Source organism: Spermophilus citellus (assembly GCF_964194105.1).
Source record: "Spermophilus citellus genome assembly, chromosome: 12".
In the NCBI taxonomy this organism is placed as follows: Eukaryota; Metazoa; Chordata; class Mammalia; order Rodentia; family Sciuridae; genus Spermophilus; species Spermophilus citellus.
In genome coordinates, this window is record NC_138198.1 from 36285478 (window position 1) to 36299961 (window position 14484).

At 33.9% G+C, this 14484-nt stretch overlaps 1 protein-coding gene across 1 annotated transcript in view; it reads right to left on the reverse strand.

The window, feature by feature from the left end:
- The window catches only part of LOC308631538 (tetratricopeptide repeat protein 8-like), a 34544-nt gene extending 21314 nt beyond the window's left edge, over positions 1 to 13230 (reverse strand). Inside the window, exons 1-6 of the mRNA XM_081262846.1 lie at positions 13117 to 13230; positions 11885 to 11948; positions 11617 to 11776; positions 11317 to 11406; positions 9076 to 9120; positions 1743 to 1828 (exon numbers count right to left, since the gene is read on the reverse strand). Of these exons, the coding sequence (XP_081118972.1) occupies positions 1743 to 1828; positions 9076 to 9120; positions 11317 to 11406; positions 11617 to 11776; positions 11885 to 11948; positions 13117 to 13201 (530 nt within the window). The 5' untranslated portion in view covers positions 13202 to 13230. The remainder of the gene's footprint in view (positions 1 to 1742; positions 1829 to 9075; positions 9121 to 11316; positions 11407 to 11616; positions 11777 to 11884; positions 11949 to 13116) is intronic.
- Positions 13231 to 14484: the final 1254 nt, after the last annotated feature.

The following is a 14484-nucleotide window of genomic DNA, read 5'->3' on the forward strand; positions in this document are numbered from 1 at the left end:
GATGTCACATTCAAATTCAGAATTCACTCTAGAAGTAACGGGCAGTTATTCAAGGAATCCAACAAGAGCTGTTTTTTTCACAAGAGTTACTCTCACTGGATTTAGGAAGGACAGATGGGGCAAGAGCCTGGAGGTAGACAACCCAGGTAAGAAGCTACAATCAAGCAAATGACACTAAAGGCCAGAATTCAAGCATTCGCATGGGAATGAGTAGTAAGGGGGACTTTGAGAGCTACTGCAAAGGTAGAACCAGTATAGAACTTGATCAGGACAAGGGAGAGAAATCTATTTCAGACTACATACCATAATCTATCCTTGGCCTCTTGGCCTGAAGTCAGAGGTCTGACTGGGCTCTCAGTGCATTCTGCATTTGCTTCTCTCATAATAAGAACTATACTTATAACTATTAACTGTCTAAATCATTTGAAAGAAGAAGCAATCTAATAAATCTTTGTGACCCCACTTAATGAGAGCAGTTTCTTATTAAATATTTTACCAAGTGAATGAATACCAAATACATAATAAAGATGAGCAAGTATTAAAGAACAGAGAACAATTATTTAATATGACAAGGTGTGCTCATTTAAATGCCAACATGAATGGGAGGCAGAAGAAATCAGAGTTGTGCTTTCCTTTAATTATTAAAGATTTCTGAAGGTTCTACTTAGAAGCTCAAGATTTCAAGATTGTCTTTAAGAATTGTATTCATAAGAGTTAAGTGTTTGGAAGGTCTAAATTACCTTTTGGCAGAAAGCACTTCCTCAACTAATAGAAGGAAAAAACACTTTAGAGTTCTGTGTGAGTTGCCTAAATGGAAAGTAGTCTTAATTTCAACAGCAGAACAATAAATCCTTTTTATCCCCTTTATATTCTTCTTTTCCCCATAGGTTTTAATGACAACTAAAGATTATAAATATTGCAGGGTATTCACAGTAACTGAACTCCACCTTGTTTTTGAACAAAAAAAGACATACTTACCTTTTTGAAATACAATTGTTCATCTGTCTCTATTTAACCAAATGCTAATTGAATTTCAATATCAGCAACAAGTGTTAGATTTTATTTATGAATCGCTATGCAAATGTTTCATAAAATTAACTGTGGCTTTTCTGATCTCTCAGTTTGCTTTGAAACATTTGCACATTAAGAGAATGTAAAAATATTCAGGTTATACAGAAACGATATGGAATTGTGGAAATAGAAAATAGTCATCAAAAAGTAGACCAGAAATTTTTTTCTCTACCACTTATTAGCTATATGAATTTAAACAAATTTCTCTCTTTGTGACGAGGCTCAATTTTTCTCATCTGAGAAAATCACCAATTACATCAACTACTCAGAGTGCTGTGAAATTTAAGTGAGATGATATAACATACAAACTCTTAACCACAAAGTGCCTTACAGATGGGAAGCATTAGTATAAATGAAAAGACTTAAGAGCAAAGAGATTAGGACCTGATTCAACAGGCTCAGTTCTAGCCCCAAACTAGTCCCTGATGAAAATCACAGCCACTCTCTGGCCTCAGCTTCCTCATTCAGAAAGGGAAGTTGGATCTGATGATCTCAAAGTCTGCCTCTCTCTGCTGTAGTTCTTATTGCTACTATGTGATTGTTAAGTAAATGCTTTCTCAAGTCAAGTTCTTATTTCTTCATGAGGAAATGTATCCAGAAAGGGGGTGTCAGATTTGACATTCAAAAACATATTGCCACTTCTAACCCTTCACAGATAATCGAAATTTTACCTGCAGTAACATTTCCCAATCTGCACCTTCCACCACCAGTCCGTGTACTGAGAATGCTCTGTGGAAAGGGCAGCCAGATCCAAAGCCATTGAAAACAATTCATTTTACATTAGAATTTTATTTTCTGACAATAAACAGAAAGATAAATAATGAAATAAACCATATAATTATAAGCAATCAAAACACGCATTAGAAGTCAGACAGTTGCTCATGTTTCCAGATGGCTCCACCAATTTTCCCTAAATAATCAGTTCCAGATCAGAAGGCTAACAGCAGATGAGTTAGAAACACTGATCAAAGGGAAGCAGATGTACAGTATATGGGGATACAATTTGAATATACAAGCCACAAAATTGATACTAAAAACTCCATAAGTTTTTACCCTTTCCCCACTATTTCCTGTCTAATAATTCAAAATGCCTCCAAACATAGTGGCAATCAACACTTTGGTATATCAGACTGGTGCAATCACTGTCTGCAATTTAAAGACAGATGTAGAGAAATAGAGAAAGACCAAGTAAGCAGCTAGAAAGTTTGGAGAATGGAATTATGAAGAAGAGTAAAAGGAGTTAATGGGAGTAACCACTACCTTCAATAACCATTATTCCATTATTCTGATATCACCTTAGCTTCTAGCAATTCTAAAAGTCAAACTTCTCTTTGCTGCAAACTGAGGAAGATCTCCTCCTTAACTACCTTCACTGTTTACCTCTGTTTATCCCACATCATTAATGTCCTCTAGATCGGTCTCTTCCACTACTCAAGGTCAGACAAGAGATGACCAAATAAGAATTAGGTTTTTATTCAGATAAAGTGGAAACCATTTTGACCAAGAGGAAACAAAATAGTCTTTATACATATTTATAACTCAGAAGTTTGAAGCCAATGGGCTGGATTTGTAGCTCAGTGGTAGAGCACTTGTCTTGCACATGTAAGCACAGGGTTCAATACTCAGCACCACATAAAAATAAATAAATAAAATAAAGACACTGTGTCCATGTACAACTAACAAAAAAAAAAAAATTAAAGAGAAAAACTTGAAGACCATACAAAGATTTTGTGACTAGAAGATGGAGTTATTAAATGAAAATTCTGATTTTTTTAATCTTATTCTCTCAAGGTTGAATTTTTTTATTCTGTAGCTAGTGTTAATATAACAATAATATAACAATAATATCCAACAACTCAGTTAAACTTACTCTTAGATTTTCAGTTGTTATCTCAAAATGCTTGCCTTATTACCAAACACTTCTTAATATTAACTTTTTTTCTAAAATGAATGCCAGAAGAGTGCCCTCAATCTCCTACTGCAAAATTAATTACTTTTCCATGTGTTCTTTATCTTTTCTTGCTCCAGGGGAGATCTCTAAATATACAAACCACTTACAAAGAAATGTTGTTGACATGCTGAGCCCCTAATGGACTTGAAAAAAATCAACACATTCACTTGAAAGCTATGGAAATTAAAAATAAATTACATACTACTTTCATATGCTTATTTTTCTGCCCCTCCCCTAGATAAAAATGAAGGGATAAGTATAACTTCAATTAGCATTATCCTTGGAACTACTAGGAAAATATATTTTAAATAAGTTCAATTCAGTCATGCATTGAATTTTAACTCAAACTTTATAAAGACCTTTTCCATCAAATAGTCATGTTCACTATCATATTTAATATAAACAGAACTTGCATTTTTAGCAAAAGATGTTATTCAAAAAATGTTTACATATCCCAAGGCTGGATTTAGTGCTTGTAACAACAGGCTCCTGATTTTGCATTCAAATATGGTCCTGAAACAAGTCATCTCATGGAAGACCAATGTGTTTGTGCTGATTCAATTAAGCAAAAACATAAATTATTGATTCAGAATAAAAATGGGTTTAAAATTAATTTTAATTGTCATACTTCACATGAAAAATCAGGCTGAATTAGAGAAAACATCTGTGGCAATTTCAGATGGACCCTAAGCTCCCTATGGAGAGACACCTTTCTTTTACATCTCTGCCGTGTTTTGGAATGTCACTGTGTTCACAATAGGCACTCAAGAATTATTTGTTGAAAATAGCTTAAGAACCCAACAAAATTGTCATAGTAAAAGATTCATAATTAAAAGCTACTAGCATTAAACTTTTAAAGTGGCAACAGAAGACCTATATTTTTAGAGCCTTTCCCAATTTCTACAAATGATTAACTACATTTACATTTTAAAATATTTGAATTTACAAATCTCTATACAAGGAACCTTGGTAGAGCTAGATGAGGTTTGTGTATATGTGCAACCTGTAAAGTTTTAAAAGTCATCCTTTTACTATCAGTATGCTTCTGACAACTTCAGGATGATGAAATTAAAGAGCATATGGAAATAAAGATTTCAGAATCATCAACCCATATGCCATTTTAGATTTGTCAATACGGCCAATATTGGCCAAAAAGAGAATAGGGAAAGAGAGTAATTAAAAACTCAAAGGCAGAAATACATTTTTTGTATTTTACTTTTTATTAATATTTAAATACCACTTTGAGGATTCTCTATAGGTATATATAGCATTCTCCCTGTATGTTTTTAGATAATTACAGAATTATCAAAACACATGTCACTTTAGTTTTGTCCATAGTGCCCCTGCCAAATTAGAAAGTACCAAGAGCTCAAGACAAATTTAGGTTTGATTAAAGATCAAAGATTTTATTAATAAAGGTTATTATTTATTATATTTCAATATCACTTCACAGTATTATTTATATTTATCTATAATGATGAATGTGAAATACTTTATTTAAAAAAATTGGAGGCTATCCAAAGTAACAAACATAAAAGCACTCCTGATTTTTTAAGCACATTAAGAAAAAAAAATTCCTGTTTTCTTTTTCCAGATCATGTTGCAAAATACATGGGGGGAAAGCATGCTTTGTGCTCATTATCTAAATCCTTCTTCCATTCAGAAAATAACATTTGTGGTAAAATCTAAAAATGACATTTTAATGGAACAAGCTGATCCACAAGAGCACTATAATGTGGCAAGCCAGTGAGAGAGTAAGAGAACAGCCACAGGCATCGGTCCTGCTCAGAACTCCCAGCACCAGTCATAGGATCAACTAGTAGGCACTCAGTAATTATTTGTTTAAAGAATAAGTCAATTAGTTAATTACTCAGTAAATGAATTGTGAATAAAAAGGAAAACAGAGGAATCAACAGTTTGTGCTTTTCACTAAGAAAAAACAAAACAAATTGTTTCATTAGATGTGCCATGATATAGTTACTAGGGGAAAGAAGATGAAAACAATTATTTTAATTTATTCTTGTCCCTAATTTATAGTTTAATTTATGTATAAAAAGTTATAACATTATTGTTAAATTTGGGAGGGGGAAAAAAGATAAAATTAGACTCACTCTCCCTTAGTGTCATGAGGAGCAGCTATTTCCTTCACTATTGTCATCAAGGTGCTGATGCAATGCGGGAATGTGACAAATATTTGAGGCATGAATACATCTTAATCTAATAGTACCACTATTTTCATTTTAAAGTATATATATATATATATATGTGTGTGTGTGTCTATATATATACATATATTGGTAAGTTTATATAATTCATATCAGTATGTATTTATATATACACATATGTGTGTGTGTGTGTGTGTGTGTGTGTATCAGTAAGTGTTTTTACTTTGCAGTTTTTTCACAAATCCAACTTAGTCTATGAAATATTCTATTGTTTGGTAGTTTAAAATTTTTCACTTCCTTACTTATCAAATGTCTAAAACGAATTCTCTACACAAATTTTCTTTCTTTTTTTTTAAAAAAAAAAGAGAGAGGGAGAGAGAGAGGAGAGAGAGAGAATTTCAATATTTATTTTTCAGTTATCGGTGGACACACATCTTTGTTTGTATGTGGTGCTGAGGATCGAACCCGGGCCGCACACACACCAGGTGAGCGCACTACCACTTGAGCCACATCCCCAGCCCCCACAAATTTTCTTAATATTGTCATTTAATTAATTATAGAGAGCTATCACAAAAAAAAGTCAAAAATTGTGTTTGGCACTGCTTGTTTCTAATATACTGAGTCCTTCATTATTTCTAAAAATAAAAATAAAAAATTATAAATGGGAATTTCCAGTTCACAGTAGTATTTTGTACCATTTTTTTGTTACTTAGATATACTTGAAGGCATTATTGTTGCTTCTTTTCTATTAATTCGCTGATTTCTTTCATTGGGCTGGACACGCCTCCTCTTGTTATGTGGAACTTTGGCCTTCAAGGTCTGCTAAGCCTCCTTGCTGTAGGACCCCCACTACATCCTCAGCTCCGTTTTCCTACATTAGAAGAAATACTTTCTAATGTTTCTATAGTTTTTAAATTGTACTCTATAGCAAGTAGTTCCTAATCTTGACTGAAAGTTATTACTGCCAATGGAGTTCTTAATAACAACAGATTCACCAGATGTCCCCATGGGGATTCTGATTCAGGAAGTCTAACATAGAGACAGAAACCCATTATTTTAAAATTCTCCAGTTACTTCAGACAATGAGCCTTTTTTAGCATAACAGGCCTAAGGTTTGAAGGGCTCTTGGGATAGATGGAGCAAGAAGAACCCAGTAAGTAAGTTCTAGTTGCCACACTTGAAGCACCACTTGTGTCTGCTTTAAATATTGGGATGTGGATAAAACTTCATTTGAATAAAAACAATTTGCTGCTTACATAAAAAGTTTGAAAGTCACTGCTCTCTTTGTTTAAGGTCAAATTTTTAAAAATCAATATTTATGAAGTTCTATAAATACATTCTATAATATTATTCACATAACACATAAAGGTTAAAATTTTCTAGTCCTTAGATTGTTTAGAATATAAATTCAGATGGAGCTCAATGATAGAGCACTTAGCTAACAAGCACAAGGCTCTGGGTTAGATCCCCAGCACTGCAAAAATAGTATACACACACACACACATACATACATATATGTATGTGCATATAAATACATATATATGCATACACACACACACACACATATACACACACTCATACAAATTTGGTACTGCAGGGCATTAATGCTATTTTTGTTTTGATTGAGGTTTTCTTTTGTTTTCTGGTGCCAGGGATTGAGCCCAAGGCCTCATTCATGTTAAGCACATGCTCAACCACTGAACTATACTCCAGTCCTCTGTTTTTCTGAATGTGACTCCTATTCCTCCACAAAAGGTAGGAAACATCCTCAGGATGACTTTACTAATGACCACACCATCGCCATGGCCTATGACCTACAGTTTCAGCACTCATCATCTGCAGCACTTTCTCCTTTCAGGCCTCGCTTCAGGCACACTGCCTCCTTGCTCTGCCTTAAGCAATCCAAGCAAGCTCCTCCCAGGACCTTTGCAGGGAAAGTTCTCCCTGACAGAAATGCTCTTACTACACATACATGCAGGGCTCCCATCTTCCCTTCTCCAGGTCTCGGTTTCAGTGCTTTCAGTGGACTTCACTGACCACCTCTACTACATCCAAAACAGCACCATTCCTCACGTCAGTAACTATTCCCTCACATGCTTTCCTGCTTTTTTGTTGTTGTTATTGTATGTATTACCGCAAGTCACATTGCATATTTTTGAATTTGCTTTTTCTATTCCTTGCCCAACCAGCATATAATATCCAAAAGAATCAATATTTTGCCTTCCTGCCCCTCTGTGTGATCTTAGATCTGGAATAGAGTCTAGCACACTCTTGTTGCTCCATTACAATAAATAATGAGTTAATTTTCAAAAAAAATAGTGTATATACCTTATAAAAATGTAGCAATTAGAAATTTACTCATTTATAAAATACAATCATATTAGAACATTTCCTTTGAAGACAGTACCTCTTATATGATGCATGATTTCATACATCATCACACTGAAATCCTCTAACAGCTTTATTAAGAGCAATGTGCATGGTTTCTCAGTTGCCCCTGCCTTACTTTTCCCTCTTCCCTGTGACTACATCTATGAACATTTCATCCTACTAACTCCCATACTAAACCTGGCGCAGGTTCTCACCTACATTTTAGTACCACATCTCTCGACCCATGCAATAGTGTCACCAGTTATCAAAATATCTTTAAGTGAATTACTGAATTTCTTCACAAACTGACCACGTCCCCTAATTATCCCACTTCAAATAGTAAAACCATCATTCTTATAACATCTTTAGGTAGCAGACTTGAACTGTATCTCTGCTTTGTCCCCAATATTAAACCTATCATCAAGTATTCTCTCTTCTTTCTTTGAAATATCTGTTTGGTGCTCTCATTTTTTAGGATAATAAGGCCTATTTATTTCTCATTCCAGTTTCTTCTCATTTTTGCCATTTCTTTACATTTCTTTTCCTCTGTTTCCATAAAATTCCACTTAAGTTTGTGGATCTTCCCTAATATCACCCCTTCTGAATTTTTCCCTTTGATACTTGGTAACAATTTCAGTTTGGAAATTGCTCCTTTAATTGTTTCATTTACATCAATTTTACTTCCTCAGCTAGATTGCCTGTCTTACAGAGGAAAGACAAAGTATCATATTTTAATTAGTTCTCCTACTGTAGTATGGCATCATGGTTGACACACAGAAAATGCAATTAAGGAAAACATTTTTATTTTCCTTAATATTTAACATATGAATATAAAAACTTTTTTTCCCTGAACTAAAAGGAAAATGCAGAAAAATACTACCAGATAGTGAAGAATTAACTTCATCTAACTTCAAGAAATTCATAAGGTTTCTATAATTTACATAATTTCATATAAAATTTTAAATAAATTTGAAAAGTTGCATGCATATAACCTCAAAATTCTTTGTTGAGAAGCTACCAAGATGATTAACAATTGCTGAAATTGGATGATGGGTGATAAGGGACTTTTATACTATTCTTTCTACTTTGGAATGTTTAAAATCTTCAATCATAAAATGTTAAAGGTGAGAGAGAGGGGCACACTATAAAGAAATAAAAAATATACATATTAGTAAACCAATAATACACTATACAGAATAACAAGAAATGGATCAACAGTGCTGACTATTTGTGTAAAGAATAAACTTTAACACAAGCATGCTATGCTGTATTCACAATTATCTATGTCTGGCCCTTTAGAAAAGAGCTACATTATCTATGAACCAGGCATAGTTCTTACCACTTTTATATTTATACAAATGTTCCCACTGAAACTTAAAAGTGGATTTGAAAGTATTAGTTACTCTCCAATATTTAATAATCCCATATTTTTAAAGAAAAGAAATGAACATTTTAGAATCTAAACCCCCAAAGTCAGAAAACTACAATAAAAGAAAATAGCATGAATTCACAACTTACAGTCTTAACATCATTTTCATGATGAAAGATATATTCAAACAAATCCTATAGATAAAAAAATGACAAAAACACATTAGATTGTATTTAAATAAAAGCACTCTTTGGTTATAACAAAACTCAAATATAGATTGAACCAAAAATCCAGAACACTCTAAAGTGCCTGGGATTCATAAGTAAAGGATCTAGCCATCATTTGTTAGAATCTCCCATTTTACAAGTTTTCTATTTGCAAGTGATTCCTGTTCCTACAGACTACAAACTAGAAAAAGCTCAAAGAATTGATCTTTTTTCTTGCATATTTCACATACTATTTTATTAGAAAGATACAAATGAAAAGTTCATTTTATTTCTTAGACTAAAGTTAGGATTGCAATAAAACAGTTTTTTATACTCTCTATCTTATCTAGTGATTGTGACTAGATAATGGCAATTTAGAGATGGAAAATCTGGAAGTTCCTTCTGAAACAAAGTAGAAATGAGTGCAAAGTAAGGGCTTTTTCAAATTAATTTTTAAAACTATACTTACATGGCATTTATAGTAACTGTGTGACTCAAAACACTCAGTTTCTTTAACAGAGGGCTACTCAGCCTAACTGCACACTGAAATTACATGGGGGTCCCAGAGCAGACCAATTCACTCAAACTCTGGGAGGTCCATATAGCCACTATTTTATACTTGCAAGGAGACTAGGGCCCCTGAGAGATATCAAGTTTATTAACAGAAAAGACCTGGAGGCCAATAAAAAGAAAGAAAGAAATCAGGACAAGGCCCTTCTAAAAAAAAATCATAACAATCCTTGCATTTGTCCTGTTACAAATACAAACAAAAATTAAGAGTGTAGTTGATACTACCACTGTCATGAAAAGAAGGTTACAACTCTCAAGACTGTCAAAGCATCACTGTAGATATCCCAAGAAATGCACAAATATTAGAAAGGAGTCCTGATGAGCCAAGGCAAGTTGGGGACCAAAAACAGAAAAATGTGGCATTATTTCTGTGATACACTAAAAAAAAGCACAAACTCGAGTTCAGGTTGAATTTAGCACTTAGGCCAGGTCTATCCCGCATGCATCTTAATTTAATTGTGGGAAATGCCTCCACTGACTGCACTAGCTAGCCAGTCACCTCAAGCAAATGGATGAACAAGGTAGGGAAATAGATATTCTACATGATATGTTTTTAACACTCCACTCTCATTAAGGAGAGGAAAATAAGTAAAGCTTTACCATTCTGCCAAATGCAGTTGACTAGACTGCCATCCAACAAGAATTGAAGAAAAAAAATCATGAGACTTTATATTATAGGTTGATTACCTGTCTACTTGTCTACCAAAGGCATTTCTTTTTAGAATGGAAACTTCAAATCTGTACAATTAGTGTCCATTTTTATTTACCCAAGGACATTTGATACTTGGGAAATATGTTCAACACCCTCAGAACTGGGATCAGGAATGAGTGCATCACTGCACACAGAGTTCAGAGACTTCAAGCTAAAAACTGGGCCAGGCATCAAGCACTCCTGTCTCCAAATTATTCCAAGCCCAACCCCAAATGTTTTACACTGGAAAGTCACACACATTTTCATTTTCTTTCTCTTTTTCAGTTTTTTTCTTTTTTCTCTTTCTCTCTCCTTTACACTCCCCTCTCCCTCCCACTCTTACCTTCTATCCCTCTTCTTCTAATTTTCTTTTTAAAGGAATATTTTATCTCTGAGTAATTAGAATTACCAACACAGTTGACTTGCCCACTGTCTGGCTTGAGTAATCTTTATTGATATGTCTGATTCATTGCTAATTAAAGGTACATATTTGTATTATCCTTTTGAAAGCCTTATAATCCTACAAAGAGAAAATTATTTTTCTGAGAATGGTCCAAGATGTAACACACACACACACACACTCACATACACACACACACACACACACTCACACACACACACACACACACACACACAAATTCTAAGCTTCATCCTATGATGAAATACTGCATATCTGCTTTCTTTGTTAAAAATTACTGTTCTTTATTATTTGAAAAAAAAGAATTTTCTATAATAATGGTATATTTTTTTCTGGTTGACTTTCCTTAAGACTGAGAGAATTTTTACATATTATAGTAATTGAACGTTTCCATTTCAATCAAATTGTGGCCTTTCCTTCACAAATTTTTATCTATTTCCTACACTGTCAATATCATCATACTTCTAACATTATCTTATAATTTACAATCATTTTAAGTAAATACCTTTGCCAATTTAGGTTTCTGGGAATATTTTGTTAAATTCAGTCTAGATAAATGTATAAAAGGTCCATCAGGACTTGTAAGCATGGAAGCCTATGAGGGAGGAAAAAAAAATGATAGAAGAAGAAATCTGAAATCTTTTCTTGAAATACAAATTGACTTTAACGTGCATAAAAATTATAAAGGCAACATAAGCACAAAGAATCCCTTCAAAATTTCCATACAATTTTTTTTGTAAGAATAGTAGAAAATAATATAATAAAGTTACTTGGGTAATACTATGGGAAAGCTGACAGAACTTACTGTCCCCAGCCTGATGTATCTTCCAGATGAGCTGGTGATGGGACGTGCTGTATAGGCAGTTCTGGGTGTTCTGATGGCCTGTTCCATGGTACCAGGCCTTCCACTCTGTGTGTTGGGCCTAAGGAAACCTGTAATGGGCCTTCCAGCTTGAGTAATTGGCCTGTAAAAATTGTAAGTTATTAAAATACAAAGTTGATTGATTAAGGAAAGACTCTCAAATAGTATAGTCAATCATTAGTGGCAGAGGGTATGACACAGAAGTACATACCTGACAGCTTGACTAGGCCCTCCTGTCTGATTAGTTCTAGGGAGTTTCAAAGATGTTCCAGGGCCTAGGGAATGAGATGGCAAATTCAATTTATATATTATCTATTAATCTATAAAAACTGTCAGCTAATCTAATTTTCAGAATTGTGCTGTCCTGGTGAAAAAAAGACATTATTGGCAGAAAACGTATTTTAGAGAAATGAGTTTGAGATTAATATCCAATGAGTATCTTTCATATTACTTATGCTATCACATTAACTCTTCACATTAAGTCTCTGTAAGGTAGGTAGTACGAATCCATCCATTCAATAAAGGTTGACAGAATTAAGTAAACAGGTCAACCCATTAGTAGAGCCTGGATTAAAATTCAAGACTAGCAGGCTCCAAAGTTCAAAATGATGGTCCTATACTCACAGGTTAATTATCTTTCATACAAACGTCTCTCAGTAAAAGATCGTTTACCAACCACATCTAGAATTTAGGTATTTTAAGTCTAAAATATTAAAGTAATGGGGAAGAAAGACATTTTAACATGAAACATGTTTTCTTTTCCCCCAACTACCTTTTGGAGCTTTAAAATAGTTCTTATCTTCTAAATTATAACTGTGAACTGTAACAACTAGTAAATTACCAGCAAGACCACCATAGTCATGGTAATTACCCAATACCATTTGCACTACTTACACCTGCAAGCTGGGGACTGGGCCCTGTGACAATTCCAACAGACATTTACTGACCAACAAACATATAATCTCATCAACTCACATCATGTATCAGAGCAAATCATCTTTCATTATAACAAAGAAGTGATGCTTTTAAGTGATTGTTTTCAAAAAAATTATTTTAGAACACTTCTGTTATTTGGAAGCTTAGATTCCCAGATAAACAATCTTCTGATATGTTGATAAACATTTTAAGGAGAACATATTTTATAACATCTTAAATGCATAAAATAGCTTTTACTGGAAAATTATTATACATCAATCTTACACCTTAAGATATAATATAACTGAATAGTGGAAGGAAAGCCTTTGTTTTATAAGATAGAACAGAAACCCTGTACTTAATTTTTTCATACACACACACACACACACACATATGCTTCATGTATACAATGTTTATATACAGACAGGTTGACATAAAGCATAGAAATATGTATGCATGTCATCCTGTATGTATGTAATATTCCTCCTAATAGCGTTCCATTAATTTGACCAGAGAACCAATACTTACGGGGAACTTGGGCAATAGCATTTTCATCCAGAAGCATTTCTGCAATTCCTTCCCGATCTATATCAATTTCATCTATGTATACCATTTCAGTTAAGGCTTGTGCTTTTAAAATCCAAGCTGCCTAAAAACCATGGAAAAATAAAATATGTATTAAAATAGCATTAGAAATACTAGATAGTTTACAGAAGCTAGCCATGATTTAGTACTATTTTACTTTTTATTGAACATGTTTACCATTTAACACATTATGCTAATTTAAAGGGCTATATCAAAAAACTAATGAAAGAAGGCAAGGTCATTATTAACCAAGAAACCACTAGTATGTCAATTAACTCACAAATAGTCTCCTAACATTTCTTTTTATAAGAAAGATCCTTAAAAAAGTTTTAGAGAATAATAACTTGAGTGGAAATTAATAAAGCTACAACCACTGTGCTCTTTCTGCCTTCCTCTTTCAAGGCCAAGACTTTCCTGAAGCCTTCCCTAATTCTACAACTTAAACCCATAGTCCTCTTGTCTTTCTCAAAATCTTCTCTGAACACCTCTAGTCTGGTGAATGTACTATATTTGACTACAATTATCTGGGCATATGCTTATCCTTTTTTATATTCTCAGAATGCAAGTTTTTTTTTACCTTTTCGCTTCTGAGTTTTCCATAGTACCTATCCCATGGTTTTGGTATACAATAGGTATTCAAGAAATATTGGTTTGAATTAAGCCAAGATCAATTTCTCTTGATTCCTAATAACTAATCAACCCTGGTAATTTTGTAATCTAGTCAGCAGAAAACCTGCTAGTGTGGGGATGAATACATGGAAAAGGAAGTTAAGGAATCTGACCTAGAAAATATCTTATCTGCTCTGCATTAGTTTGAGAAATTCAGTTCCCATTAAACATACAAAACTGCTTTACCAGAAACCATAACTTCTTGCTTCACTAGAGAAGTAGTGAAAGATAAGGTAGGTGTCCCATGGAGAACTCCCAAAGGAAGAAGGCAACTCTTGAAGCTGCAGCACAGACCTGACTCTAGAATCTAGCGAGAGCAGCAGCAAGGGACATTTGGGAAGGGATGAGGGCTAAATATTCTAGGGATCTGGCTGTGAAGGAGGGTGAATGAAGGCAAAGGAGCCAAGATAGGAACAGTTGAGAGCTACAGAAGGTCCAAAAATTCCTTGCATAAAAAACCCAACATGGATCCTAATTTTCCTGAATGTATCATCTAGTGGATTGAACGGCAGAGCAAAGCAGTGCTTGACAGTGCGAAATGTGTGTTAGAGGAAACAGATTTTACAGAAATTGGAGAGTGGAGATCCTTGTGAACTAAAGTTATGTGAATACACATATGAACATTTTTTAAAAGAAAATAAA